General features: G+C 67.3%; 12 protein-coding genes across 12 annotated transcripts in view; 5 read left to right on the plus strand and 7 right to left on the minus strand.

The window, feature by feature from the left end:
- The window catches only part of RHOBADRAFT_66307 (uncharacterized protein), a 1,938-nt gene extending 1,195 nt beyond the window's left edge, over positions 1–743 (minus strand). Inside the window, exon 1 of the mRNA XM_018418930.1 lies at positions 540–743. Coding sequence (XP_018272012.1) covers positions 540–674 — 135 coding nt within the window. The 5' untranslated portion in view covers positions 675–743. The remainder of the gene's footprint in view (positions 1–539) is intronic.
- RHOBADRAFT_64860 (uncharacterized protein) overlaps positions 1–18,519 on the minus strand; it is a 24,580-nt gene extending 6,061 nt beyond the window's left edge. Inside the window, exons 1-8 of the mRNA XM_018418599.1 lie at positions 18,411–18,519; positions 17,942–18,091; positions 17,754–17,874; positions 17,282–17,680; positions 16,863–17,204; positions 15,879–16,792; positions 3,261–3,274; positions 2,752–2,759 (exon numbers count right to left, since the gene is read on the minus strand). Of these exons, the coding sequence (XP_018272010.1) occupies positions 16,061–16,792; positions 16,863–17,204; positions 17,282–17,680; positions 17,754–17,874; positions 17,942–18,091; positions 18,411–18,472 (1,806 nt within the window). The 5' untranslated portion in view covers positions 18,473–18,519 and the 3' untranslated portion in view covers positions 2,752–2,759; positions 3,261–3,274; positions 15,879–16,060. The remainder of the gene's footprint in view (positions 1–2,751; positions 2,760–3,260; positions 3,275–15,878; positions 16,793–16,862; positions 17,205–17,281; positions 17,681–17,753; positions 17,875–17,941; positions 18,092–18,410) is intronic.
- On the plus strand, positions 991–3,212 carry RHOBADRAFT_35732 (uncharacterized protein). The gene is made up of 8 exons (XM_018413303.1): positions 991–1,217; positions 1,303–1,510; positions 1,675–1,693; positions 1,813–1,953; positions 2,142–2,234; positions 2,314–2,796; positions 2,864–2,882; positions 2,951–3,212. Exons 2-8 carry the CDS (start codon positions 1,357–1,359, stop codon positions 3,116–3,118), a joined length of 1,077 nt encoding a protein of 358 aa, XP_018272013.1. The 5' UTR covers positions 991–1,217; positions 1,303–1,356; the 3' UTR covers positions 3,119–3,212.
- Positions 3,629–5,832, minus strand: RHOBADRAFT_43395 (uncharacterized protein; the record flags this gene model as incomplete). The annotated part of the gene is made up of 7 exons (XM_018414215.1): positions 3,629–3,648; positions 3,717–3,770; positions 3,950–4,172; positions 4,239–4,266; positions 4,473–5,268; positions 5,341–5,562; positions 5,706–5,832. The coding sequence occupies 7 exons, from the start codon at positions 5,830–5,832 to the stop codon at positions 3,629–3,631; spliced, it is 1,470 nt and encodes a 489-aa protein (XP_018272014.1).
- RHOBADRAFT_52974 (uncharacterized protein) lies at positions 6,223–8,901 on the minus strand (the record flags this gene model as incomplete). The annotated part of the gene is made up of 9 exons (XM_018416601.1): positions 6,223–6,556; positions 6,655–7,179; positions 7,248–7,454; positions 7,521–7,709; positions 7,778–7,902; positions 7,970–8,122; positions 8,184–8,300; positions 8,385–8,655; positions 8,800–8,901. The coding sequence occupies 9 exons, from the start codon at positions 8,899–8,901 to the stop codon at positions 6,368–6,370; spliced, it is 1,878 nt and encodes a 625-aa protein (XP_018272015.1). The 3' UTR covers positions 6,223–6,367.
- On the minus strand, positions 9,066–11,024 carry RHOBADRAFT_26190 (uncharacterized protein). The gene is made up of 6 exons (XM_018412733.1): positions 10,996–11,024; positions 10,443–10,501; positions 10,290–10,316; positions 10,078–10,149; positions 9,626–9,997; positions 9,066–9,533 (listed from the first exon to the last, which is right to left on the minus strand). The coding sequence occupies exons 2-6, from the start codon at positions 10,461–10,463 to the stop codon at positions 9,450–9,452; spliced, it is 576 nt and encodes a 191-aa protein (XP_018272016.1). The 5' UTR covers positions 10,464–10,501; positions 10,996–11,024; the 3' UTR covers positions 9,066–9,449.
- On the plus strand, positions 11,539–12,715 carry RHOBADRAFT_48353 (uncharacterized protein). Its single transcript, XM_018415131.1, has 6 exons — positions 11,539–11,594; positions 11,680–11,929; positions 11,997–12,031; positions 12,094–12,314; positions 12,407–12,558; positions 12,629–12,715. The coding sequence occupies exons 1-6, from the start codon at positions 11,550–11,552 to the stop codon at positions 12,640–12,642; spliced, it is 717 nt and encodes a 238-aa protein (XP_018272017.1). The 5' UTR covers positions 11,539–11,549; the 3' UTR covers positions 12,643–12,715.
- RHOBADRAFT_52977 (uncharacterized protein) lies at positions 13,235–15,897 on the plus strand (the record flags this gene model as incomplete). The annotated part of the gene is made up of 3 exons (XM_018416602.1): positions 13,235–13,531; positions 13,599–13,802; positions 13,874–15,897. 3 exons carry the CDS (start codon positions 13,235–13,237, stop codon positions 15,830–15,832), a joined length of 2,460 nt encoding a protein of 819 aa, XP_018272018.1. The 3' UTR covers positions 15,833–15,897.
- Positions 18,520–20,650: 2,131 nt separating the features above from the next.
- RHOBADRAFT_35750 (uncharacterized protein) lies at positions 20,651–23,004 on the plus strand (the record flags this gene model as incomplete). The annotated part of the gene is made up of 6 exons (XM_018413304.1): positions 20,651–20,863; positions 21,076–21,208; positions 21,290–21,369; positions 21,481–22,521; positions 22,598–22,692; positions 22,778–23,004. 6 exons carry the CDS (start codon positions 20,651–20,653, stop codon positions 22,905–22,907), a joined length of 1,692 nt encoding a protein of 563 aa, XP_018272019.1. The 3' UTR covers positions 22,908–23,004.
- Positions 23,005–23,909: 905 nt separating this feature from the next.
- RHOBADRAFT_43403 (uncharacterized protein) lies at positions 23,910–25,839 on the minus strand (the record flags this gene model as incomplete). Its single annotated transcript, XM_018414216.1, has 4 exons — positions 23,910–23,924; positions 24,464–24,613; positions 24,701–25,486; positions 25,552–25,839. The coding sequence occupies 4 exons, from the start codon at positions 25,837–25,839 to the stop codon at positions 23,910–23,912; spliced, it is 1,239 nt and encodes a 412-aa protein (XP_018272020.1).
- RHOBADRAFT_64864 (uncharacterized protein) overlaps positions 25,536–27,670 on the plus strand; it is a 186,160-nt gene continuing 184,025 nt past the window's right edge. The window contains exon 1 of the mRNA XM_018418600.1: positions 25,536–25,556. The gene's annotated coding sequence lies outside the window, so the exon portion shown is untranslated. The remainder of the gene's footprint in view (positions 25,557–27,670) is intronic.
- RHOBADRAFT_64866 (uncharacterized protein) lies at positions 26,027–27,548 on the minus strand. Its single transcript, XM_018418601.1, has 5 exons — positions 27,531–27,548; positions 27,189–27,347; positions 26,758–26,880; positions 26,528–26,671; positions 26,027–26,434 (listed from the first exon to the last, which is right to left on the minus strand). Exons 2-5 carry the CDS (start codon positions 27,345–27,347, stop codon positions 26,249–26,251), a joined length of 612 nt encoding a protein of 203 aa, XP_018272022.1. The 5' UTR covers positions 27,531–27,548; the 3' UTR covers positions 26,027–26,248.

Genomic DNA, 27,670 nt, shown 5'->3' on the forward strand with positions numbered 1-27,670 from the left:
GCCATGGCCGTGCCGCCTGCACCCTCGAGGACCGGGGACGGTGCGCAACTGGGGGAAGGGGACCTTTGCGGGCGTGGGCCATGGCCTTGTGGACGTCGCGCAGCGTCGACGACCCTCGTCGTGGACCCAATTCCGGGATGGCGGGCGCAAGCTTCCGCCCACTCGAAGCCAGTCGCGTTCACCGTGCTCGTTACGGGCGAGGAGGGTCGACGGGCGGCGCGAGCGGCGCCGGGTGGTCGGGAGCGCGTGCTGGGCCGAGAGCGAGGGCGCGCGCGTGGGTGAAGAAGGCGTAGCGGTGCGGGATGAGCTGGACCGACGCGCGCGTCTCGTGGAGGAGGCGGCGGGCGTCGTGGGGCTTGTTGGCGTCGAGGAGGGACAGGAGCGAGTTGTCGGGCGAACGAGGGACGGCCGGATGGTAGAGGGTCGAGAGGGGCACGTTGGTGTACTCGTCTGAAGAGTCCTGGAAGACAGGCTAGTGGGCGGCGTGCTGGACGAGCTCCTGTTGTGGGTGAGAGAGAGATGGGGGGAGAGGGACGCACAGGGTACAGCACATCGGTGCCCTCCTTGCTCGTGGCGATGATGTCGGCGTACTGGAGGTGCCCTATCGGCGCCTGGGGCTTGCCCGACCCGCCTCGACCTCCTCGTCCGCCTCCTCGGCCGCCTCGACCAGACATGTCGGCAGTGCGAGCTTGGCGGTTGGTGCTGGACTGGTGCTGGCGGTGCTGAGAGCGCGTGAAGCTGTGTTGTCGAGTCGCAGAGCGGTGTGCGAGTGTGGTGGTCCAGCAGAGCTGGGACTTGGCAGCTGGCGGCGAGCGGCGAGCTCTCTCAGGCTCTCTCTCCCTTCGACACTCGCAGTGCAGCGGCAATCAAGGTCACGCTGCGCATGCTTTCCACTGCGCGCGCAAGAGGCTAGCCCTCGCGGCCGTGTCCCCGCACGCGCGCACGGGAGGACGAGGCCGCGCTTCGTTCGCGGGAAGGGCGGGGACGAGGCTGTGGACGCCTGTCTCGAGGTGCATGGTCGGGAGGGGACGCGGGCGCAGCGGCGCAGCGGCCGGGCGAGAGATCAGCGAGTTTCTCCACCTCCGACCCGTTCCCCACCTTGGCCCTTCGCGCAACCGCTCTCTCGCGTCGACGACAACCTCGTTCCAGATCTCCTTCCTTCCCTCCCTCTCTCTACACTCAGTGCTCGGCGCCCGACCCGAGCCACCACCCGCAAGGTGCGCCCCTGCCGTCCCACTCCCTCCTCGTCCTCGTCCTCGCTTGTCGACCTCGGCCGACTGACCCTTTGCCCGCCTCCCACAGCTTCCCCGCATTACCACCACCCGCACAACTACTCGCACCGCTCCACGCACCACCATGTCGAACGAGCAGATCCCCAAGACCGCCAGGGCCGTCGTCTTTGACGAGTGCAACGGCGCCATCAGGGTCGACAAGGACCACAAGGTCGCCCAGCCGAGCGAGCTCAAGGCCGGCGAGGCCCTCGTCAAGGTCGAGTTCACCGGTGTCTGCCGTGCGTCCAATCTTTCGCTCGCCCCACCCCAGACGAGGTGGACGTTGGCGGCGGTCGTCGGCGCGGTCGAGCCTCGTCGACGCCATCGGCCCGCACCCCTGGCGACTCTGTCTGCAGCTCCTCTAGCACGTACAGCGTTGACTCTTCTCTCCCTGCGCCCGCAGACACGGACCTCCACGCCTGGTGCGTCTCTCGGCTCCCTCGTCCCGACGCATTCGCCTCCTCGTCGCCTGCTCCTGCGTCCTCGCGCGCCCCTCGTCGACCTCGAGACCGTCTCTGACTGCTCGTCGACTCGCCTGCAGGAAGGGCGACTGGCCGATCCCGCCCAAGTGCCCGCTCGTTGGCGGCCACGAAGGCGCAGGCCGCATTGTCGCTATCGGCGAGGGCTCCGACACCCAGTTCAAGGTCGGCTCCAAGGTCGGCATCAAGTGGCTCGCGGACAGGTGCGCTCTCGCTCTCTCTCTCTCCATCGCCCCTCCTGGCCCTCGGCCGTTTCCCCCACCGTCCCTCCACGCTCGTACCTCGAGGACTCTCTCTCGCTCGCCTCGAGGACCCTCTCTCGCTCGCCGTCTTTCCTCCTTGAGCGCGCTTCACGACGTTGACTGACCCTCTCTAAACCCCTCGACCACAGCTGCCTCAACTGCGAGGCCTGCCTCGGCGGCCAGGAGGCGACGTGCTCGAACGCCAAGCTCTCGGGCTACACCGTCGACGGCTCGTTCCAGCAGTGCGTCCCTTTCGCTCCTTTCTCTTCGTTCTGCAGGAGCCGAGACGGTTCCTGACGACGCTCGCTCGTGCGCTCGCAGATACGCCGTGTCCTACCTCAAGCACCTGACGCCCATCCCCGACGGCGTCGACATGGAGGTCGCCGCCCCGATCCTGTGCGCCGGCGTCACGGTCTGGAAGGCGATCAAGCAGAGCAACACGCGCCCGGGCGACTTTGTCGTCATCTCGGGCGCCGGCGGCGGACTCGGCCACCTCGCTGTGCAGTACGCGACCGCCATGGGCCTGCGCGTCGTCGGCATCGACACGGGCGACGACAAGCGCAAGCTCCTCGCGTCGTACGGCGCCGACACGTTCATCGACTTCAAGGAGCACTCGGGCAAGGGCAAGCTCATCGACGAGGTCAAGCGCGTCTGCGGCGGCGAGGGCCCGCACGCCGCCGTCATCACGTCGGCCGGTGCTGCCGCCTACAACGAGGCGCTCGAGTACCTGCGCCCGCACGGCACCCTCGTCGCCGTCGGCCTCCCGCCGAACGCGACCATCAACGCCGACGTCTTCTTCACAGTGTGCGTCCCTCTCGCCTTCCCTCGTATCCTCGTTCTCGGCGCCGACTCTCTTTCTCTCTATATGCAGCTTCAAGGCTCTTCGCATTGTGCGCCCCCTCCTCTGCCCTCCCTCAGTGCCCTGCGCGACTGACCTTGCCCCGTCTCGCTCTCACAGGTCGGCTCGTACGTCGGAAATCGCCAAGACGCGATCGAGGCCCTGGACTTTGCCGTGCGCGGGAAGGTCAAGCCGCAGCTCGAGATCCTCGACCTCGACGACATCAACTCGGTCTACGAGCGCATGGAGAAGGGCGGCGTCGCCGGCCGTATCGTTCTCAAGTGCTGAGCGTCCCCGGGTTTCTCTCTCTTCCGTCTCCCTCTCGATCTGTGTAGCGATTTCTCGAAGGTTGAAGAATGCAGTGCCAGCAGTGCCCCGTCTTTGCGCGTCTGCAGCACGCGATGCAAGAGACGAGAATCGAGAAGTTGACCTCGTCGAGCAAGAGAAGGTAGTTGCGAGACGCTCTCACTCCTCGAGAACAGTTTAATCCCGGGTTCCGCCGCTCTCAACGTCGTCATTGGGACGGATACTCGACGCTTGCGCACTCAGTCCCCCGCTACGCCCTTGGGTGCTCACCAGTGATGCGCTCGTTCGCCTCGCCGAGCGGTGTGCGGCGACCAGTAGCTAGCTCTCGCTCTCATAACTTCGAGCGCTCATCTGCAAGTCGGTACAACTTTCCATTGCAGCACAGGGAAGTCTGCAAGGGCCCATCGTCGGACTTGAGGGAACGACGAGAAGTCGGCGACCTTCCCAAACCGCCCTCGCCCGCGTCCTCCTTCCTCCTCCCCTCTTGAGCATCTACCGCATGGTGACGACCTCTGCAGGAGGCAAGGCGAGTGAGCTCGCCGGGCCGCGACAGTCGAGAGGAGGGAGGAGGAGGACGCACCCTCGGCCGACGTCGGGTGGATGGCGACCGTGTCGTCGAACTGCTGCTTGGTGGCTGCGAGGCGTCGAGAGAGGACGGTACGACCCAAGAAGTCGGCGAGGGACGAAGTGAGACGGGCAGACGAGGGAAGGATGTCGGTAAGGGAGGGAGGGAGGAAGGGACGGGACATGGGAGGGCTCGAGATGAGGTCAGAGGACCGCAGGAATGACGAGGGAACATGTTCGAGGACGCACCGCCCATCTTGATCGCGACGGCGAAGCCCTGAAGCATCTCGTCGCTGCCGAGGCCGATGAGGTGCAGGCCGACGACCTTCTCCTCCGGGCCGGCACAGATCATCTTCATCGCGGTCGGCTCCTTGTGGTCCGGGTCCATCATCGAGTAGTACAGGGCCGTGAACGTCGACTTGTAGATCTTGATCTGGTCGTCGCCGTACTTCTCGCGCGCTTCGGGCTCCGTCTGCAAGAGGGTCCGAGCGGGTCAGTCTCGGGGACGAGGGAAAGATCAGGGCGAGCGACGACGTACGAGGCCGACGGTCCCGATGGTCGGGTGACTGAAGAAGCAGCAGGGCGGAAAGAGTCGAGAAGAAGGTCGAAGGAGGGATTGTAGGCGGGCGACGAGGAGGATGGAACGAAGGAGAGTCAGTTCGGGAACTCGTCTGGACGACGCCAATGGCTCGTCTCTCCTCTCACGGTCACCCGACGACTCGCCGTTGTCGAGATACCGTCGCAAAGGGAAAGAGGGAGAGGGTCGACGCACGAAAAGACCACCGTCGGGATGTTCTCGTACGACAGCTTGTCGCCCTCGACGCCGCCGTAGATGCGGTTGGCGAGGCGGCGGCCGGCAGCGATGGCGACGGGCGTAAGGAGGGCCTTGCCGGCGACGTCGCCGATGGCGAACACGTTCTCGACCTTGGTGGCCTGGTACTCGTCGACGTGGATGTCGCCGTTCTTCTCGAGCTCGAGGCCGATCGTCTCGGCGCCGATGTTGTCGGTGAGCGAGTGGCGACCGATGGCCCACAGGAGGACGTCGGTCTCGATCTTCTCGCCCTCTTTGGTGTAGACCGTCTTGGGGAACGGCTTGTGGAGGTCCGGGTTCTCGACGTCGGTCGTCACCTTCTCGACGTTCGAGTTGGTGTGGACGTGGATGCCCGTCTTGACGATATGGTCCTGGAGCACGTCCTGGAGCATCGGGTCGAACGCCTTGAGGATCTTCTCGTGGCGGATGACGAGGTGCGTCTCGACGCCGAGCGTGTGCAGGACGCCGGCGAGCTCGACGGCGATGTAGCCGGCGCCGACGATGACGGCGCGCTTGGGCAGCTCCTCGAGGTAGAAGAAGCCGTCCGAGTGGAAGCCGTACTCGTAGCCCGGGATGTCCTTGGGCAGGGTCGGCGCGCCGCCGACGGCGATGACGAAGCGGTCGGCCGTGTAGGTGCGCTCGACGTCGGCGCCGCCGTGCGCCTTGCTCTCCGGGTACGTCGGGACGACCGTGATCTTGCCCTTGCCGGCGAACTTGGCGTGGCCCGTGATGTACTCGACCTTGTCCTTCTCGACGTCTGCGCGAGGCGGGGCCGACGATGTCAGTCCTGATGCCGTGCTGCGTCTTCTGAGGGAGGGATGGGACGCACTGCGCTCGTAGATGCCGTTGAGGCGCTCGATGTACTTGTCGCGCTTCTGCTTGAACATGGGCCAGTCGATCTTGTCCGAGCCCTCGGGGACCTTGAAGCCGTACGCCTCGGCCTGGCGCAGCTTCTCGGCGATGTCGGCCGCGTGCCACGAGACCTTCTTGGGGACACAGCCGACGTTGACGCAGGTGCCGCCGAGGCGCCACGTCTCCTCGACGATGGCAGCTGCAGGAACAGGAGGAAGGCGAGGAAGAAGGTGACGGCGAGTACAAGGAGGACGGTGCGAGAGAGTCAGCGCTGCGCCTCTTGTACCGACTGCTCGACACCGAGAGGCGACTGAGGCAACAGGAGAGAGAGAGGGAACGCACCGCGGGCACCGTACTGGGCTGCGCGACGAGCGGCACCGAGTCCACCCGAGCCGCCGCCGATGACGATGAGGTCGAAGTGGTTCTCGCCCTTCTGAGCAGCGCTCGACTTGAACGGAACGGGGGCCATCTTGTACGCCGAGACGGAGAACAGGCGAGGCGAGAGGGCGAAGAGGCGGCGGGGGTGGGACGAGGTGCGGAGCGTCGGGAGAGCTTGGCGGGACAAGACGAGCGGGAAAGCCAGCTTGAGGGTTCTCGGGTGCAGTAGCTTCGAGTTGAAGGCTACTGGCGTGGTGGGACGGGAGAGAGGGCGAGGGACTTCGGCTTGAAGGCGAGATCGGGAGCTGACTGATGACAAGTCGCTCGTTCTCTCCTGCCCTCGCGCGAAGCGTGAGTGCGACGAGCCGCTCTACCAAAGCAGATAGAACCGGGCATGCTCTCGAGCAGAAAATGCAAGCGGCGACGCCTCTCGGCTTGGCGACGAACTCTCGCACTCGGACCCGTACCGCTCTGGCTGATGCGGGTGCGGGTTGCAGGTCGGACTGCTACGACAAGAGAGTCTAGATGAGAAGGAGAGACAGCGTAGCGCAACAACAACCTCGTCCGTCGACCGCCCAGCTCGCGGCGCCCGAGTACGCTCGCACGCTCGCACGCTCGAGCGCCGCTCAAGCCTCGTCCTGCTGCGGCGTCTTGAGCGCGAGGAGCCACTTCCACAGCCCGTCGCGGTCCTTGTAGTCGTGGTGGACGACCGAGACGAGCCAGCGCGTCTCGGTGACGTTGCGGAGGAAGGCGCGAGCCGGCGACGCGACGGCGTACAGGAGCGACCACTCTCGCCACAACGCAAAAGCCTCCTCCTGCGGGCATGGGCACGAATGTCAGGTGGACGACGACGAGGGCGGGCGTGCTGAGGCGACAGGACGGGAGAGAGAGAGAGAGGGAAAGGTGGACGCACACACCAAGCCCGGAAACTCATCTCCTCGATGAGCGTCGTCGTGACGATCTCCTTGGCGCCAAAGACGCCCCACGTGACGGCGTTGACGTCGCCCTTGGCCATGTTGCTGCGGTGCTCGCCCTGCGCGTTGCCGGCGAACCACGTCACGAGCGCGTCGTCGCCCTCGCCCGACTCCCTGCGCACGCGCGCGTCCTCGGCGCTCTTGCGCTCGAGCTCGTCGAGCTCGGGGCCGGTGAGGAAGAACTCGACGAACGCCTTCTGGTACACGTAGCCGCCCTTGGGGCCGAAGCCGTGAACGAGGTCGGCGCTCGGTGCGCCGTCGACGGCGGGCTGCGAGCCGACCGTCCACCAGTGCCGCTCGTCGTTCATCTCGATCAGGTGCGCCGAGATCGTCGCCGTCTCGGCCCGGAGCGGCTCCTCGGACCACGGGTTCGACGGGAGCGTGCCGCGCAGGTACGACGAGAAGACGCGCGAGATGTCGGGGAGGGAAGTCGGCTCGCCCCACAGGCGCATCGCCTCGCCAGGCTGCAACGACGGCGTACGACTCAGTGCTGCGCACGGGGAGGACGAGGAGGGAACGAGGTGGGACGCACAGGGAGCTTGAGGCTGACGCCATAGCCGTCCATCTCGCCATACGCAGGACTGCGCGCGTCGCCGAACCGGCCGTTCGGGAACTCGTCCCAGCTCGCCGGGCTGTCCTTGCGCGCAATGTCGGGCCCTGCGACGCTCTGGCTCGAGTCGGGGCGAGGGCGGAGCGAGTTGACGACCTTGGGCAACGGCGCGCCGTTCGGGGCGAGCGTCTGCGCACACTCGAGGTCGTCAGGGGCGGCGCAGAGCCAAGAGGGCAGAGAGGTGGCACGACGCACTCGATGCAGTCGAGGCTTGTGGCGGGTCGCGTCCGGCTCGACCCACTCGAGCAGCTCGAGCACGCGGGTGACGCTCTTCTCGAGGTTGAGCGTGCACAGGTGGTAGCCGCGAATGCCCTCGTCGAACAGGGCGCGCATCATCTTGACCGACAGGCGAACGCCGTAGTCTTTGACGGCGGCGTCGTCGTGCTGCGGCGCAGAGAGAGGGTGAGCTGGGCGATCGAGCTGAAGGTGAGGAGGGGGAGAGGGGGGCGCACCTGGATGCGCTCGAGGTCGGCCATGATGTCGTCGGGGATGTGCGTGCCGCACAAGTTGGTCATGCGGCGGAACGACAGGTAGTTCTGGATGGGCATGATGCCCGGGAGGATCGGGATCGTGATGCCTGCGTGCGACGACTCGATGCTCGTCAGGTTCGGGCCACAGACGAGGGGAACACGACCTGGACGCACCTCGGTCTCGACACGCCTTGTACCACTTCATGAAGACGTCGACGTCGTAGAAGAGCTGCGTGACGACGAAATCTGCGCCGGCCTGCTGCTTCTCGAACAGGTACTCGATGTCGGCCAGCTTGTCGGGCGAGTCGGCGTGGCCCTCGGGGTAACCTGCGGGAGCTCGAGGTCAGATCCATGTCGGCTGAGGCAGGAGAGAGCAGACAGGACGGACCCGCAACGCCGATGCAGAACGCGTCGCCATGCTCCTTGCGAATGTGGCGCACGAGGTCGGTCGCGTGCTGGAACATGTCGCTCGACGCGGTCCAGTACTCCTCGCCGCGTGGAGGATCTGCGTCGAGAGAGAGAGAGAGGCCGGGTCAATTCGAGAGAACGGCCGAGGGCAAGGTCGAGGAGGAGAGGGAGTGGAACGCACCTCCTCGGAGGGCGAGCAAGTTGACGACGCCGAGCTCCTTTGCCCGCTTGAGCGTCTTGTCGAGCACGCCCTCCTCGAGGTTGGTGCACGTCAGGTGCAGGCACGTCTCGAGGCCCATGCCCTGGCTCGCGCCGGCCAGCTCGAGCGACCTCGCCTGGGTCGAGCCGCCTGCGCCCCACGTCACGTGCATCCAGGTCGGGTTGAGCGACGACATGCGGTCGATGCGGTCGACGAGGTTGGCGAGGCCGATGTCGGTCTTGGGCGGGAAGACCTGCGAGAGGGAGGGAGCCGGGGCGGAGGAGGGTGCGGAGGTGGAGGGGAGGAAAGGTGAGCGACGACAACCCTGAGCGGCGCAGGGACAGCGCAGGAGCTCGTGACAAGCTCCTACGAGGACAGGGGAGGAGCAGCGACGCACCTCGAACGTGTAGAACGGCTGGTCCGGTGACAGCTGGGCGATTCGGTCGCTCACCCGCTGGCTCTGCGGCTGCCGCAGCTCGGGCGTGCTCGTGCCGCTCATCGCGTGTAGCAGCAGGTCTCGGCGATACAGGTGCGCGGGGCGACAAGGCCCTGTGGTGGCGGGGCGACGAGTGCGAGCGGTGGTGGAAGTCAAAAGGGCGACGTCGGCCGCGACACAGACCAGCGCGCATCTCTCTAGCTCTCGCTCGCTCGCGCGAACCGACAGGCATGACGTACCGAAGGATTACAGGGCAAAAGGAGGACGTGCAACGAGGACAGGGGGGCGAGCGGACGCGGCCGGAGCGAGAGCGAGTCGCACTCGCGCGACGACTGCTCGGCTCGGCTGGGCGCGAGTGAAGGGGTGTAGGACGGGGACGGAGTCACAAAAGAAGAGAGAGGGCACGCGCGAGAGGTAGACGAGAGGGCCGGAGGATGCGAGCTAAGGAGGAGGGGGAGCGAGGGGAAGGGGAGGGGCAAGGAGGGGGACTAGGCGCAACAAAGGGGCGGGATAGGAGGTCGCCGGGCACGCGATATGCCCGGCGAGGACGGCAAGAAGACGGACGAGTCGCGGAAGGAGGAAGAGTCTGTCGAGGGCGGCCAGGTGGCGATCTAGAGGATGCTGCACTTGCTCTTGCGCTTGGTGACGGGCGGCTCGAGCGCCGCAACGATGGCCTCGTCAAAGACGTTCTTGAGCTGTGAGGCGAGTAGTTGGCGAGGTGAGGAACTGAACGGCCGGGCGCAGGAGGGAAAGGAGAGGGAGAGAGAGGAGGGAGGAGAGGACGCACCCCCTTCTGCGTGAGGGCCGAGCACTCGACGTACTTGACGGCGCCGAGTTCCCGCGCGAGCCGCTCGCCAGCCTCGGGAGGCACAGGGCGCTGCTTCTGCCTGCCGAGCTTCTCGAGGACGGCCGGGTCGTCGCGCAGGTCGACCTGGGTGCCGACAATGAGGCACGGGACGCCCGGGCAGTGGTGGTGCACCTCGGGGAACCACTTCTCCTTGACGTTCTCGAACGAGGCGGGCGACGTGACGCTGAAGCAGACGAGGAAGACGTCGGTCTGCGGGTACGACAGCGGGCGCAGCCGGTCGTAGTCCTCCTGGCCGGCCGTGTCGAACAGGCCGAGCGTGTACGGGTCGTCGCCGATCATGACCGTGACGGCCTGTTGCGGGTACGAGAGGACAGGGTCAGGACCGCTGGGCGGGGAAAAGGCTCGCGAGGGGGAGAGGAAGCTGGACGCACGTAGTTGTCGAAGACGGTCGGGACATACTCGCTCGGGAACTTGTTGGTCGTGTACGAGATGAGGAGGCAGGTCTGTTTGACGATGCGTCGGCGAGTTGGCGGGTCGGCGTGGTCGGCGTGGGACAGGGGAGGGAGGCAAGTCGGCCACAGTCAGTGCCGGCTCGGGGAGCTCGAAGAACGGAAGCCAGGCCGGCTCGTTCGAGGCGACGAACCTTTCCGACGGCACCGTCACCGACGACCTGCAGGGATGCGCACGAGAGTGAGTGTGGGTCGACGAGAGGAAGAGGGCGACTGCGGCGAGCCCGAGCCCGCCGCCGCCGAAGCGGGGGGGAGGGTGGACACGACGAGGAGGGGCGAAGACGTACAACGCATTTGATGGTCTGCATGCTGGCCTGACGAGGTGACGACGAGGTGGAAGAGGAGGCTGCGACAGCGAGAATGGTGCAGGACGACGACGGCGAGGGATGAACCGAGGTGGGAGTGGAGGGGGAGGGGAGAGAGCGAGGTCAGCATCCTGTCGTCGACCGCCTGCGGGACCCGGTTGCTGGTGCGACGGCGAGACCGGCGAGATCGCACGAGGTGGGCGGTGCCAGTCGGTCGACCGCTCGAGGGGCTCGCGAGGAGGGAGCGAGCGAGCGGTCCGCGTGTGTCGAGGCACGCGCCGAGAGGTGACTGAAGGGCGAGGGCGCGAGGCTGAGGCGTGGACGAGGTCGCGCGAGGGTGCTGCACCGGGTCGTGGTCGAGTGTGGGCGGCCTTGGTGCGAGGGCGAGAGTGCTCGGGGTGCGCAGCCGACCGGGGGGACGAGGGGGCGAGCGACAAGTGGGACCGCGGACGAGGGAGGGGCGACACCGCGGCGGGGCTCGCTCGGTCGACGGGGGGGCGGTCCTGGGCTTCTGAAGAGTAGGGCAGGGGCTCACAGGAAGGCGCGACGAGGCGTGGACGTGGGCGAGAGGCGAGCAACACGAGAGCCCGCCGCGCCGAGGCGGCCGAGGCCAACGGCGACCGCACTCGACCCACAGCGCTCAGACGGTGGTCTAGCGTGCTCTGGCGCGCTCGGTACACTGTCGTACACCCGGTCGACCTCCCGGCGAGAACGCCACAAGACGGCGACTCAGCTTCTCATCTCGGTTCCGTGCTGTCCGGCTCGCCCTCTCTCGACCACACCCGCTTCGTGCACTCCAGCCCGAGCACGACCATGCCGCCACGCAAGTCTGCACGCGGCAAGAAGGCCGCCGCAGCTCCCGACGCTGCCGCCGCCCCGCCGCCTCCCGCCCCGGAGGAGCTCGACGCAACCGCACCCTCGACCACCGGCACCGCCGCCGGCGCAGCAGTCGACGAGGTCGATGCCGAGCAGGAGCAGCAGGAGCAGATCGCGCACGAGGACGCGGCAGCAGCCGAGGGCGACGAGGCGGCGCCCAGTGTGGCCGACGACGACGAGCCAACACGGGCAGGGCCGTCGTCTGGCGCCTCGATGGAGGACCGCATGGCCAAGATGAAGCAGCTGCGGCAACGCATGGTGCGTCCCCGAGCTCGCCTCGTCCTCTCCCGCGCCCGCCCGTCGAGCTCGAGTCCTGACCCTCGCCTCGACCCTCGTCCCGCAGAGCGAGTCGGCGCGCGCCAACCGTCAAGACGTCATCGCCGAGCTCAACACGCAGCGTGCGAGCGCGCGCACCCTCGCACGCCTCGAGCGCAAGCGCGCCCAGGCCGAGGCCATGGGCGAGAAGGAGCGCGCGACCGAGACGGGCGAGGACCTCGAGCGGTCCAAGAACTGGGAGTACTCGATCGAGGACAACGAGCGGTGGGATAAGAAGCAGGCGCGCAAGGCGAGGCGGGCCGACCAAGGCTTTACCGGTGCGTCCCCTCTACTCTGCGTCCCTGAACGCGCTCGAGGAGCCTGACCCCCTCGCGCCGCCGACAGATTACGACGACCTCGCCCGGCGGAAATACAAGAAGGTGCGCGTCCTCCTCCCTGTCTTTCCCTCGAACGATCTCCTGACCCTGCTCGTCACCTCCAGGACCTGGACGACTTCAAGCCCGACTTGCTCGCGTACAAGAAGCAGCGCGACGGCGAGCAGTCCACCTCGAGCGCGCTCGCCGCGTCCGGGAGCGGCGCCGGCGAGGTCGGCCCCGTCATCGACCCCAACGGGCTGTACCGCGACGCCAACAGCTTCGTCTACGCCGACCACAAGCCGACCGAGGACCAGATTGACCGCGTCATTGGCAAGCTCAACAGCGAGTGCGTCCAGCCCTCTCTCTCTCTGTTGCCCCCTCGTCCCCCTCCTGTTGCCGAGGATGCCTCGCTGACCGTCCCGAGCACGTCGCGAACAGTCTCGACAAGCGGCAGAAGCGGTCGCGCAAGCGCGCCGACGAGGACGAGGGCGACATCACCTGGATCAACGAGAAGAACCGCCAGTTCAACCGCAAGCTGCAGCGGTACTACGACGACGTCACGCGCGAGACGCGCGAGAACTTCGAGCGAGGTGCGTCGCCCTCTTCCGCCTCGCCGGCAGCAGGAGCGCCACTGACTCTTCCTTGTCCCCGCGTCCACAGGAACGGCGCTCTGAGCGACAGCGGAGCTCGAGTGCTTGTACGTCTCTGTACTTTCCGTCCACCTGTAAAGACGCTGTTCTCTCTGGCCTTGCGAGACGGCGAGGTTGCGACGAGAGCGCCCGAGAGGACCGGGCGGCTCGAGGCGGGCACGCTCTCGGCGGTCGCCTCGCAAGCTTCCGAAAGCGCATTCCCGAGCATGCCTGGTCAAGTGCGCCTGACTGATAGAGCATCGAACGAGCACGAGCGACAGTTGGCCGTTCGCAACTTCGAGGCGGCCGGGAGAGTCGCGCGTGCTTGCTCCACCTCTCGTTCACCGACCACAGCCTCGACCTGGCCAGCTCGCACACAGCGCTACCCCGAGTGACTTTCGTCACGGCAGAGCGCTCCTTCGCCCGCCCAGCACCTCGCACCCACCGCCTCTCCTCATCACCATCCGCATCTCCACCCACAATCCCTCGCGTCCCTCGGTCCCTGCGGCAGGGCTAGTGCATCCGGTCGGCTAGCAGACGGCACGAGCACCCTGTCCGCGGGCCCCCTACCTCCACCTCTTGCCCGCCGTCAGCCTCTCTGCACCGCCTCGACTCGCCGCCCTCGCACTCGCAGGCCATGTCCGACCTCGACTGCCCCGCGTGCGGCGCGCACGGCGCGCTCGAGTACGTCGCCGAGATCGGCACCCTCGCGTGCACCCGCTGCGGCACCGTCTCGACCTCGTCGGCGTCGCACTCGTTCGAGCTCTTGCAGCGGGTCGACGCCGAGGACGCGTTCCAGAACGGCAGGACGTACGTTGGCAGCGGCGGTGGGACATTTGGCGGGGCGATGGGCACCCAAAGGGTCGGGCAGAGGGTCGGCACGTGGACGAGGGTAGCCGAGGGAGGGACGGCCATCTACCAGGCGCAGCGCAAGGTGCGCCCCTCGCATCTGTCTATCCACACGAGCGACATCGGACTGACACAGGACCCCTGGCGCGCAGACCGAGACCGAGCAGTACATGCGGCGGCTCTTGACGCGCTACGACCTCGCCTCGTCACTGCGGGACCGCGTGCGGTACCTGTTCGAGCGGGCGCGAGAGCGGCTCGGCTTCCGTTGGGGTCGCAAAGCCGAGCTGTTCTGCGCCGCATGTGTCTACGTCGCGGCGAGGGAGGCGGGCAAGACCTTGTGGCTGCTCGAGTTGGCGGTGCGTCCCTTCTCCTTTCCTCTCTCCGCGCCGAGGCTCTGTCAGGCCCTGACGATTCTTCGCGCTCGCAGTCGCTCATCGAGATCGAGGACCCGATCATCCTCTCGCGCGCCGTCAAGGTCGTCAAGTTCGAGCTCAAGGTCAAGTACGACGACCACGACCCAGCCCTCTTCCTCGAGCGCGTTCTCGTCCACCTCCAGTCGGCCTTTGCCCTCACGAGCTCGTCGGCATCATCGAGCAACTCGATGCCGCTCCCCGTCTTGCACCGCTCGGTCGGCTCGCGCAAGGCGACATTTTCGGCCGCCAACGCCGCCTGGGTCCGCTCGGTGCAGCTGCCGGCCGTGCGCGAGCTCGCGACGGGCCTCCTCGCCCTCACGTCGGACCTGTCGCTCACTGCCGGTCGCCACGGCGAGGGTGTCGCAGCGGCCGTCGTCATCGCCGCCATCGAGGGCGTCGCTCGCCAGCCGGCCCCGATCGTGCAAGAGTTCGCCGACGAGTTCGCGTGGATGCTCGGCACGAGCGACTACTCGGTCCTCGAGCGGTATCGCGACATCAACCGGCTCCTGCAGGACTTTGCCGCCAAGTTGCCCTGGGCCGACGCGCTCGGTCTCGCCGTGCCCGCCGACCCGCTGTACGGCGTCAAGCGCAAGCGGTCGAAAACGGCTCGCTCGAGGAAGTCGGTCAAGCTCGACGTCGTCGCGCACACGGCCGACATTGTCGCCCTGCGCAAGACGCTCATGGCCGCCGAGCCGGTCGCACCGCTCTTCCTTCCCGGCGAGGAGGACGCCAAGCGCGTCGACCCGCCCGACCTCGAGTACGACGAGTACGACGACGACCTGTCGTACATGCACGACCCGCTGTTCGACTCGGCCGCCGCAGACCGGTACTACGGCGCGATCGGGTACGACGAGCCCGGCGCCGAGGACCCGGCGCGCCTCTCGAGCCCGGGCGTTTCCGCCGCTCGACAAACCTCGTCGCCGCCTCCTGTCAAGCCCTTCGTCGCGGCTTTCTCTCCTGTCGCAGCGCCCGACACGAACCGCCGGGCCGCCAAAGCGAGCCGTCCGGCGCTGTACTCGCGCGAGCGCGACGTCAAGCCGCTGCCCTCGGCCCTCATGTTGGCCGTCGCCGGCTCGACTCGAGCCGGACGATCGCTGTCGCAAACGCCTCGTACCTCGCCCGACCCGAACGCCCTCGCTGTCCACGCCGCCGCCGCCAACGACGCCCAGGTCCGCCAGCTCCTCCTCGCCGGCCTCGACCTCGCCCAGGTCGTTCGCGGCGCCTCGCCCTCCGCATCATCGAGCGGCACCGCCGCCGGCCCCTCGTCGCGTCTCGAGCGCCTCCTGTGGACCAAGCCCGTCGCCGACATCACCGACGACGAGCTGTTCGCCGAGGGCGAGCTCGAGGCGTACGTCCGTCCTCGCGACGAGGTGCAACGCCATCTCCAGCTTCCGGCGACGCAAGCCATGCTCGTCGCAGACGAGGCGATCGTGCTCAAGCGCGAGGAGCGAGGCGAGGACGGCTCGGCGTCGCAGCCGCCGAAAAAGCCGCCCCGGCCCAAGTACGCCTTCTCGGCGCCGCGCGACGCCCAGGGCAACTTCCTCGAGGCGGCGCCGCTGCCCGGGGCGGACGCGGCGCAGGGTGGGACGCGGCGAGGGGTCAAGCGCGGCGCGAGCGACGGCGACGACGACGGGTTCGAGCCGCGCAAGCGGCGGACCAAGATCATGAACCGGGCCGCGCTCGAGGCGTACCTCGCGAGGGGCACGGGCAGCGACAACGACGACGACGACGACGCGGCGGCAGGCACGGCTGAAGAGCGCGAGGTGGACGACGAGGGAGGAGGAGGCTCGAGCGGCTGGCAGGTCGAGATGGCACTGCAGGCGGCGCAGGACGAGGGCGAGGACATCGTGCGCGACGCCGACGCCGACGACGACGTGCCCGAGGGAGGGGGCGACGACGACTGGCGCAAGGAGTACGGCGGGTACCGCGCAGTCGAGGACGACGACGACGATGGGCCGGGCGAGGCGTACTGAGCTCTCCTTCCTCAATCTTTGCCCTCTCTCTCTCTTGCGGTCGTGCAGTCAATTGTTCACGCTTTGACACTCGAGGGTTGCATGTTTTGAGAGATAGAGACAGGATGGGTACTGCGAGAGAGGGCGAGGGGAACAGGGACAAAGAGGGGGAGGAGAGGAACTGCTCGACGAGGCGGGATAGAGAGAGAGAGAGAGAGGATAGACAGAGCGAGAGTGAGATGCGCGCGTTCAAACGCGGCCGCCGATAACGGCGTCCTCAATCTCAGAGTAGCGGCGCTCGGCGTCGACGGCGGCGTTGCTCGCGGCGCTCAGGACGGCCTTGAGCGACGCCTCGGTCACGTCGGTCGACGAGCTGACGCCCCACACGGCGCGGCCCGTCGTCGTGTCGACGAGCTGGACGTACGACGCGGCGCGCACGTCCGAGCCCGCACCGAGCGCGTGCTCCGAGTACTCCTTGACCGAGAGGTGGTGCTGCTTCGAGCCGCCGACGGGCCACGCATCGTTGAGGGCGTCGAGGAGCGCCGACACGGGGCCGTTGCCGTCGCCCTTGATGTGCTTGTGCTCGCCGTTGACGTCGATCGTGCCCGTGAACGTCTTCTTGCCGTCGGCGCCCGTCGCGAACGAGTAGTCGACGAGCGTGAACTGGCCGTTGTGCTCGGGCCCGTAGTAGTACGTCGCGCGGAACGCCTTCTCGATGTCGTCGCCCGTGATCTCCTTGGCCGTGCGCTCCGAGATGGCCTGCACGACCTGGTAGAAGGCCGGCTGCATCTTTTTCGGCAGGTCGAGGCCGAGCGACCGCTGGACGAGGTACGCGACGCCGCCCTTGCCCGACTGCGAGTTGACGCGGATCACGGCCTCGTACGTCATGCCAATGTCGGCCGGGTCGATGGGCAGGTACGGGATCGACCACGGCTGGCTCGCGTCCTTCTGGCGGTGACCGAAGCCCTTCTTGATGGCGTCCTGCAGGCGGCGAGCGTCGTCAGTACCTCGCGCCGACGAAGAGAGAGAGAGAGAGAGGGAGGGAGCGCACCTGGTGAGACCCAGAGAAGGCGGTAAAGACGAGCTCGCCAGCCCAGGGCGCCCTCGGGTGAACAGGGATGTCGCTGCACGCCGTGATGACCTCGATGCACTCCTCGAGGTTGGAAAAGTCGAGCTCGGGGCTGACGCCCTGGGTGTACATGTTGAGCGCGAGCGTGACGAGGTCGACGTTGCCAGTGCGCTCGCCGTTGCCGAACAGGCAGCCCTCGACGCGGTCGGCGCCGGCCATGAGGCCGAGCTCGGATGCGGCGACGCCCGTGCCGCGGTCGTTGTGCGTGTGGAGCGAGACGACGATGTGCTGGCGGTCCTTGATGTTGCGGCAGAAGTACTCGATCTGGGAAAAAGAAGGGGGTCCGAGGGTCAGGCAACGACGAGGCGAGGACGAGCGAGGGAGGGACGACGACGACGCACCTGGTCGGCGTAGTTGTTCGGGGTCGCGACCTCGACAGTGGCGGGCAGGTTGAAGATGATGGGCCGCTCGTTGGCCTTGTCGCGGCCGGCGAACCAGGCCTCCTGGACGGCGTCGCACAGGCGGACGGCAAAGTCGGGCTCGGTCTGCGAGAAGGCCTCGGGCGAGTACTCGAACTGCCAGTTGGTGCGGTCGCCGCGGGCGATGGCGGCGTCGACCTGCTCGCGGACAATCTTGACGTGCTTGACGGCGAGGTCGATCGTCTGCTGCTGCGTGTTGCCAAAGACCTGGTCGCGGAAGACCGGGGCGGCGGCGTTGTACATGTGCAGGATGACGTTCTTGGCGTCGCGGACGCCCTCGAACGTGCGCTTGATGAGCTCGCCGCGAGCGGGCGTCAAGACCTGGGGACGAGGGGACAGAGGGTCAGGCGACGGCGTCGACGGGCGCGCTCTTCTCGAGAGAGAGGGGACGCACCTGGAGCCACACGTCGTCGGGAGTCTGGTTCTGCTCGATGAGCGAGCGGATCCACTGGAACTCGGTCTCGCTCGCACTCGGGAAGCCGGCCTCGATCTCCTTGAAGCCGCACTTGAGCAGGCTGCGGGCGCGTTGGTCGGTGAGCGACCCGGCGGGCGAGGCAGAGGACGAGGACGAGGGGGACACACAGGTCAAACACGCGCTTCTTCTGGGCGAGCGTCATGGGGTTGACGAGGGCCTGGTTGCCGTCGCGCAGGTCGGACGAGGCCCAGCGCGGGGCCTTTGTGATGCGCTTGTCGGGCCATGTGCGGTCGGGGAGGTTGACCGAGGCAAAGGGCCTGTAGCGGGCGAGGAACAGAGTCAGTGCGGGTCCGTTGCGAAGGAGGGGCTGCGTCGAGGTGATCGGGGAGGAAGACGAGGGAAGCGGCGACGAGTGTGACGGTGAGGGCGTGGGCGGTGGGTGGGCCGTTGTCGCTCGCGGTCGTGGTGCGAGTCGGGTCGCCGCCAGGGACCGTAGGCGGCTGTCGAGGTTGGCGGGCCGTGTGTGGGACAGCTCCGAGCACTAAACCCGCGAAGTGCCGGGGCGGGCGGGCGGACGGAGGGGCGAGGGAGCTGGGGGCGGAGAGAGGAGAGGTGCTGGAGCGAGCGAGTACTCACAGGTACTTCTTGGAGGGGTCCTTGAGCCAGGTTGCGGCCGAGACGGGAGCCGAGGTAGCCATGGAGCGCGAGACGATGGAAGACGAGCGGAGCGCGGTGCGGGCCAGCATGCTGCGGGCGGGTTCGGATGAGTCGGTGTCTGTGGTGGCCTGTGAGAGGGTGGCGAGACTGACAGAGGACTGGGTGCAGAGCGAGAGGTCGCAGGAAAGAAGCGACGGTGGGCTGCCGGCTCGCCTCGAGTCCAGGGAGTCAACCTCGCCCTGAACCCCCACTCTACTCTCTCCCGAGGTTGCCCACAGTACTACCACAGCAACACTCGCACCTGCACTGCCCTGCCCACACCTCGACCGACTCTCGCCCGCGTCCCCCTCCCCTCGGTCGTCATCACCACCTCGACCTCGACCTCACCCCACTCCGACCCATGCACGACTCGTCTGTACCTCCCCTGTCGCTCAAGGACCGCATCGCCCAGCTCCAACAAGCCGCCGCATCCCCTCTCACCTCTCCCTCGCCGTCGTCGTCGACCCTCGGCCCCACTTCCTCGTCGTCGACCGCGCCCTCGCCCCCTCAGCGCGCACCTTCGCCTCAAGTCCTCGCACGCTACATCCAGCCCTCGACCAACACCACCCCGTTCAAGGCCGACCCGGCCCACACCTCGACCTCGGCCCTCACCGCCCGCGGCGAGCGGCCCACCTCGCCCACCACCTCGCGCTCGTCCCCGGCTGCTCAACAGCAGCGCACCCGCCCTTCCTTCGTCCAGCCCCACTCGCGTGCACCCGCGCCGAGCGACCCGCCCCTCCGCGACGCCGAGGCCGCACTCTCGGCCCACCTCGCCGCGTCCCCAGTTCGCTCGCGCGCTGGCAGCACGGCGTCACTCGCCGACCCGCAGCCCAAGCCGCGCCCGCCACCACCGCCGAGGCCAGCTTTTGCTGCCGCCAAGCACACCACCCCTGTGTCCGACGCCGCACAACCTGCCCCTCCCCCTCTGCCGACTCGCTCGTCGACTCTCTCATCCTCGTCATCCGCCTCACCTGCACCCGCACCGCTCCTCCCACCGCGACGCGCATCCACTCTGAGCGTCCACCCGCCGACGGCGAGCGCAGGCGGCCTGGCGGGAGCGAGCGCGCCGAGCCCGCCGCTCCCACCTCGACCTCGAGCGGCGACGGCCGCCGGCGCCGCCGCAGGGCCGCAGCGCGCCGTTCCTCCCCGCCCGCAAGGGTTCTCGGGTGATGGCCCAAGTCGCGGGCCGACGACGGCGGCGGCGCGACCCGCCCTCGTGCCCAAACCGACGACGCACGACCCGCTCTCGGTGGCGGCAGGCCCGGCCGCACGAGCCAAGCCATACGCCGCCTCGTCGCGCCTCGGCTCGTCGTCTGCCGCCACCGCGTCGCGCACGTCGCTCGTCTCGACGGCCTCGTCAGCCTCGTCGTCGCCCGGGATGGCGAGCCCGGCGTGGCTTGTGCCCAACAAGCCCGCGACGCCTCTCTCGGCGTTGCCCGAGCGCCCGGTCGACGCGCGCGCCCGACGGCGGTACGAGGACGTCTTTGCCCGGCTCGTCGAGCGAGACGCGGACGAGGACGAGGTCGAGGGGCAGGTGGTCGCCGGCGTGTGGAGGAGGAGCGGCTTGCCCGAGGGCGAGCTGCGCAGGATCTGGTGCGTCCCTCTCTCGCTCTTGTTCTCTCACTATACGGTCGGTCCTGACGTCGCTCTCGCGTGCGCAGGGAGGAGGTCGCGAGCGGCGAGACGGCGCTCGACGGCGAGGCGTTCGTCAAGGGCATGTGGGCGATTGACGAGGCGCTGCGGGTGCGTCGGGAGCGGTCGGGCGTGCGTGTGTAGTTCGTTGAGATGCCATTTGGAGCCGGTGAACGGAGTGTGCGACGTGAGCGAGAATGCTGAGACCTGGCCGTCGGTTCGAGCTTGATCTCGAGGTGAGCGAGAGATGAGGAGAAGGAAGCTCTCGCCTCGACACCACGAGCTCGCCCAGGCCAGCTCGACCAGCACACCCGCCAGAGCACCACCAAGCTCCCGCACGGCCGCTCTCCCGACCGCGCACCTCGCCCTCGAGCCGGACCTCTTCTCCCCGCCCAGCACCGCCCAGCGCAACCTCTCGCGCTCGCCGCAACCCAGCTCAGCCACCGAGATCTAGCTGCGCAGCGCCACCAGCCCCACTCGACAGCTCCACCGCCACTCCCACCCTCCCCGACCTCCTCTCGCTCCTCCTTCCCTCCCTTCCCCCGACAATGACCTCGCTCATCTCGTCCCTGTCGTGGATCCCGCGCGGCGCGGCCGCGCAGCACCCGACCAAGTACCGCGTCGACGAGGACGAGCTTGCGCGCGTCCAAGGGCTCGCGAGGGGCCAGCTCGACGCGGCCAAGCTCGAGCTCGAGATGGCTCAGGCGCTCGAGGCCGAGGCCGACCGCGACGGCGACGAGGGCGAGGGCTGGGAAGAGTGCGTCGCAGCATTTCTCTCTCTCTGTTGAGCGGTCGGGACCCAGGAACGCGAGGACTGACGGCCCTTGAACCCGTGCGCAGCGACGACGAGTCGGCGGCAGAGCGGGACGACGCCATCGCCGAGGACGACGAGGAGGACGCGTCGATGGCGGTCGACGGCGACGAGGACGCGGCGGCGCAGCAGGCGGCCAACCAGGCGGCCAAGCGGATCAAGGCGGCGGCCAAGGGCGGTGCGGCACCGGGCGGCAGCGGCGCGACGGGTGCGGCAGACGGCGAGGGCGACGAGGAGGACGACATGGCCAAGTACAACCTGGACGCGTACGACGACGAGGTCAGCGGGAGCACGGGTGCGTCCACCGCCTTCTCTCTCGTCGGACCTGCCCTCCTGCGTTCCGAGAGACTGACCCTCCTGTCTTCGATCCCTGCAGCCATGGGCGCGTTCAGCAACATCAAGGGCTTGACGTACTACGGCAACAACGACGAGGACCCGTACATCACGCTCGAGTCGGTGCGTCCACCTACCTCTCCCTCGCGACGCTCGCACCCCCTCCTCCCCGTCGGGCCGCCTCTCTGACTCCCTCGCGTCCTGTGCGCCTCTCCACGTCCACAGAAGCAGGAGGACGAGCAGCTCGAGCGGGAAGAGCTCGAGATTCAGCCGACCGACAACCTCATCGTCGCGGCCAAGACCGAGGACGACGTGTCGCAGCTCGAGGTGTACGTCTACGACGAGCGCGAGGAGAACCTCTACGTCCACCACGACCTGCTCCTGCCCGCCATGCCCTTGTGCCTCGAGTGGCTCGACTTCTGCCCCGGCCGGACCGACGGCGACGCGAGCGACAAGGGCAACTTTATCGCGGTCGGCACCATGGACCCCGAGATCGAGATCTGGTCGCTCGACGTCGTCGACGGCCTGTACCCGGACGCGATCCTCGGCCCGGCGCCCAAGGACCCGAACGCGCCCGCACCCGCACCACCAGTGCCCGACGTGGTCGCGACCCTCGGCGGCGACGGCTCGAAGAAGAAGAAGAAGAAGAAGGCCAAGAAGCCCAAGGTCGTCGCCAACGCCGAGTACCACGTCGACGCCATCCTGTCGCTGTCGTGGAACCGCGCGCACCGCAATCTGCTCGCGTCGTCGTCGGCCGACAAGACGATCAAGCTGTGGGACCTCGCGCGCCCGACGTCGTCGCCGGCCCTGCGCTCGTTCGACTCGCTCCACGGCGACAAGGTGCAGAGCGTCCAGTGGAACCCCAAGGAGCCCACCGTGCTCCTGTCGGGCGCGTGGGACGGCACCGTGCGCGTGTTCGACTCGCGCGCGCCCGACTCGGGCGTCGGGACCAAGGTCGACTCGGACGTCGAGTGCCTGCGGTGGGACCCGTGGGAGCCTGCGTCGTTCCTCGTCTCGATGGAGAACGGCACCGTGCAGGCGTTCGACAGCCGCATGCTCGAGGTCGCCCAGGACGCCGCGAGCGTCAAGCGTGGCAAGAGCCTGTGGACCCTCGCCGCGCACGACTCGAGCGTGTCGAGCCTCGACATCAACCCGCTCGTCAAGGGCTGCATCGTCACGGGCGGCACCGACAACATGGTCAAGGTGTGGAACGTGCAGGAGCAGGACGGCGGCAAGCGCCACATCAGCCTCGTCACCGCTCGCGACCTCGGCGTTGTGCGTCCCCTCTCGCTTCTCTCGCGCTCTCGTGTTCACGTGACTGACCCTCGTCGTCCTCCTTCCACTCCTGCAGGGCAAGGTCTTCTCGGCGTCGTTCTGCCCCGACGACCCGACGACGCTCGCCGTCGCCGGCTCCAAGGCCAACCTGCAGATCTGGGACACGGCAACGTGCGTCACCCTCTTTCTCTTTCTCTTTCTCTTCCTCTCTCTCTCCTCGAGCCGGACTCGACCTGACGACGGGCCTCTCTCACAGCAACCCGGGCATCCGCACCGTCTTTGGCGACCGCCTGCGCGCCCTCGGCAAGGACCTCAATAAGAGCGGCGCGGGCATCGTCGGCGTTGCAGACGACGACGAGGGCGACCAGGACTCGGACGACGAGTGAGGAGGCGACGAGCGGCAGGGGCGGGCGACGAGGACGACGGCGTGTGTGCCCTGTTGTAGCGACGCTTTGCGGCAACGACTAGATCTCGTACCCAGACGATGCCTCTCGACGAGGAAGTGAGAGCGACAGAACCCGGGATTAAACTACTCTCGAGCAGCTACAGCGTCTCGCAGCTGCCTTCTCTTGCTCGACGAGGTCAACTTCTCGGTTTCGAGAGAAGTAGGTGAGGGACAGGTGCCAGACGTCGAGTATCTGTCTCAGCAAGGACGGTGAGAGCGGCGGAACCCGGGATTAAACTGTTCTCGAGGAGTGAGAGCGTCTCGCAACTACCTTCTCTTGCTCGACGAGGTCAACTTCTCGGTTTCGAGAGAAGTAGGTCAGGGACAGGTGCCAGACGTCGAGTACCCGTCCCAATGACGACGTTGAGAGCGGCGGAACCCGGGATTAAACTGTTCTCGAGGAGTGAGAGCGTCTCGCAACTACCTTCTCTTGCTCGACGAGGTCAACTTCTCGGTTTCGAGAGAAGTAGGTCAGGGTCAGGCTCTAGACGTCGAGTATCTGTCTCAGCAAGGACGGTGAGAGCGGCGGAACCCGGGATTAAACTGTTCTCGAGGAGTGAGAGCGTCTCGCAACTACCTTCTCTTGCTCGACGAGGTCAACTTCTCGGTTTCGAGAGAAGTAGGTCAGGGACAGGTGCCAGACGTCGAGTACCCGTCCCAATGACGACGTTGAGAGCGGCGGAACCCGGGATTAAACTGTTCTCGAGGAGTGAGAGCGTCTCGCAACTACCTTCTCTTGCTCGACGAGGTCAACTTCTCGGTTTCGAGAGAAGTAGGTCAGGGTCAGGCTCTAGACGTCGAGTATCTGTCTCAGCAAGGACGGTGAGAGCGGCGGAACCCGGGATTAAACTGTTCTCGAGGAGTGAGAGCGTCTCGCAACTACCTTCTCTTGCTCGACGAGGTCAACTTCTCGGTTTCGAGAGAAGTAGGTCAGGGTCAGGCTCTAGACGTCGAGTATCTGTCTCAGCAAGGACGGTGAGAGCGGCGGAACCCGGGATTAAACTGTTCTCGAGGAGTGAGAGCGTCTCGCAACTACCTTCTCTTGCTCGACGAGGTCAACTTCTCGGTTTCGAGAGAAGTAGGTCAGGGACAGGTGCCAGACGTCGAGTACCCGTCCCAATGACGACGTTGAGAGCGGCGGAACCCGGGATTAAACTGTTCTCGAGGAGTGAGAGCGTCTCGCAACTACCTTCTCTTGCTCGACGAGGTCAACTTCTCGGTTTCGAGAGAAGTAGGTCAGGGACAGGTGCCAGACGTCGAGTATCCGTCTCTCTCTCTCTCTCTCGTTCTGTCCGTCTGGCTCTCGAGCAATCGGAAACGCTCGGCGGGAAAAGAAGTACAGCTCTGCCGGCGAGATCTACTCACGCTCGTTGCTCATCTACTGCTCCATCGCGCACGCCGCCGCACGGAGGGTCAGTGCACGAGCTCCAAACGACGCCGAGGCGAGCGCCAGGGCGCAAGAAAGGGGAGAGAAAGAGAGAGAAAGAGAGGGCGCACCAAGTCGCTCGGATCCCGCTTGACCTCGGTCGGCGAGTTGAGGTTGGGTATCGGCGCCGACGGGTCGAGACCGAGGTACTCGGCAACGGCGAGGCGGATGATGAGGGCCCATGCCTTGATCGTCGGGAGGTCGAGCGCGTCGGCGTCGTCCTGTCGCGGGCGAGGAGGTCCGAGCGTCAGTGGGAAGGCGCTCAAGGACGGCGCGAGAGAGGAAGAGGGAAGACAACAGGGGCGCACCTTGATCGTGTGCCACACTCGCGGGAACGGGACCGAGATGAGGTGCACGATAGGGACGCCCTCGCGCAGGAACGGCAGGTGGTCGTCCTCGATCTGGCCGGCGTACGCGCTCACGCCGCTCCCTCGCGGCACGAAGAAGCTCCTCTCGCGCGCACCCGTCTCGCCCTTCTTGGCCGTGTACGCGTCGCCGTCGAGCCCTTGCCACAGGTAGCCCGCGAGGCCGAGGCGCTCCTCGGCGTGGCCAAACTCGTCGAAGAGCCAGCCGGTCGGGACGAAGAAGTTGCGCAGGAGCGGGTTGGGCGCGCCGAGGAGGTCGAGGAGGACGAGGTGCGAGATGCGGCGCAAGGGGGAGCGGGGCGTCGCTCGCACGGGCTGCGGCGAGTGGTCGGTCGTCGCGCCCCACTTGTGGGCGAGGTGCCGCGCCCCGTAGATCGAGTCGGCGTGGGTCCAGTCCTTGAACGCCTCCTCGCCGTCGAAGAAGATGATCTGGAGCGACTCGCCCTGGCCCTCGCGGCCCTCCTCGCCGCCGCCGTCCTCGACGCGCTGCTTGCGGGCGTCGAGCCAGGGCGTGAGCGCAGTTGCGAGGTCGAGGAGCATGGCGCACGGGGCGGCCGAGTCGGTCGCGCCGACGAACTGGTCCTCGGGTGGGGTCGGGAAGAACTTGCTGTCGAGGTGGGCCGAGAGGACGAGGCGACGAGGTGCCGAGGGGTCGTGCGTGAAGACGAGATTGGTGAACGACTTGGTGCCGTACGGCGTCGAGTCGTCGAACGAGTCCTTTTCGACGTGCTGTCCATGCTCGCAAGTCGTTAGCTGTGCTCGGGAGAGAGAGAGAGAGAGCGACCCGGACGCACCCAGCCGAGATCACGGAAGTGGCCCTCGACCATGGCTTGGAGCCGGGTCAAGTTGGCGCTGCCGACGGGGCGTGGTACGAGGAGCTTGGCGAGGGGCGTGTCGGGCCTGGACCAGTCGAGCGTGTCGTCGAGGTCGGACAGGGCGACGAGGTGGTCGAGCGACGAGTCGGACAAGGCGGCGTAGGTCGGGTTGCGCCGCTTGAGCACGTGCGGGCGTGGCCTGGCAGCCAGTGCGACCGCTGCACAGAGCGCAAGGGCAAGCCATGCGGGCCGCAGCCGTGGCCGCATCTCGTGGTGAGGTTCGAGGAAGAGGAGGGGCCGACGCCAAGAGCTGCAGCTCGCTCATTGGTAGAGCTCTCGTGCAGCGCAAGCGACACTCTCAGGCTCGCTGTGCACTCTCACGGAAAGACCAAGACCGGCGAGCTCTCGAGAGAGAGAGAGAGAGAGCCGCTCTCGCGCGCACAGAGTCGACGAGGAAGAGGGAAACGACGGCCGCCAGAACGACGCAGACGAGTCGGTCGGTAGGGCGCGGGTGGCATTCCAGGCCCTCCAGCACACACAACAAAACGCGCAGGGGGCCCTCCCTCGACGGGAAGGCAACCACCCCCCGCTCGTCCCGCTCCGTCACGGACGCCCTCCGGTTCCCTCCTCAAGTTGGTCCCGCTCGCTCCGTCACTGCCCGAACGACGCGATGCGCTTAGTAGCCGAGGGCCGCGAGCTTCTCCTGGATCGGGGCGGCGTTGGCGGCGGCCTTGAGCGCGGCCGTGTTGGCCTTCTGCGCGGCGACCTTGCGCTCGTAGAACGCGGCGGCCTTGACCTTGCGCTTCTCCTCGAGGCGGTCGACGACGTCGCGGTACGACCAGCCGACCTCGTGAGAGAGACGCTGCGAGAGGGGGAGGGGAGAGAGAGTCAGCTCGTCGAGCTCGTGAGGGAGCAAAGGTCGGGGCGCAAGTGGGGGCGAGGCGAGGGGGCTCACCTTGATGGTGCAGAACTTGCGGCCCGGCTTGAGGCGGAGGACGCGGAGCGCCGACGGGACGACAACCTTCTGCTTGCGGTCAAAGGGAGGGGGGACACCCTCGTAGACCTTGAGGCGCTCCATGGCAGCGGCGCCGCGCGAGGTCTGGACGGGATGCGAGAGTCAGTTCGCTGCACCTCGAGTGCCTCGTAGAGCGCTCATAGGTCGCGGAGAAGGGCGTGCGGGCTCACCTTGTGGGGGACCATGCCGCGGACGGTGCGGTGGAAGATGCGCGACGGCGCACGGTGGTGGAACGGGCCGGACTTCTTCGGGTTGACGAGGTGGCGCTTGTTCAGGAACTCGTGGTAGCGGAGCTGTAGACAGGGAGGGGCGGCAGTCAGTACGCGCGTTCGAGCGAGAGGTGGACCTGCTCGAGCACTCGGGCTCGCTGACCGGGGCGGTGTCGCGGCCCGCTCTCGGCACCTGCGCGGCCCGGCCCGCCCGCTCCTGCACCTCCTGCACCGTCCCGGCCTCCTGCGCACCCCTGCCGCAGCGTCGGCCCCTCTCACGGCCTCCTGCTGCCGCGCGAGCAATCTCGTCCACGGCGTCTCACGCCCGCCCGCCGGCCCGGAGACCCTCGCCGCGTGCGCCCGAGCGTCGACGAGAGGGTGCAGTGGCTGACCTTGGCACGGAAGAACGAGCCCGACGCGTTGATGAGCTCGCAGCGGACGACGACGACCTTCTGGCCGTTGAGGAGCTGCTTCGCCACGATCGAGGCGAGGCGACCGAGGAGGTGGCCCTTGCCATCGATCACGACCGGTGCGGCAGACTGGAGCGACATCTGGGTGGGCAGGTGCCGAGGGCGGGTCGGTGTCGAGGCGAGGGGTCGAGGGTGGGCGAGGAGGAGCACGGGCGGGCCGAGGGTGCGAGTTGGCGGTACGAGGGCGAGGGGAGGGGCGAGGAGGGTCAGCTCGGCGTCTCTGGAGGTGCACTAGGCCTGCTCTAGAGCAAGAATGGAGCGTACGGCGATAGCTGCGTGACGAGGAGGAGAGGAGAAGGCTGGCCGCGAGCTTTTGCCGACCCGAGCCCTCGAAGGACCAGAGCTCAACTCGCCGCTCTCCCTCGCCTCTCTTGGGCCTCGTTCAAGCTGCAGATCTACTCTGA

Source organism: Rhodotorula graminis (assembly GCF_001329695.1).
Source record: "Rhodotorula graminis WP1 unplaced genomic scaffold RHOBAscaffold_5, whole genome shotgun sequence".
In the NCBI taxonomy this organism is placed as follows: domain Eukaryota; kingdom Fungi; phylum Basidiomycota; class Microbotryomycetes; order Sporidiobolales; family Sporidiobolaceae; genus Rhodotorula; species Rhodotorula graminis.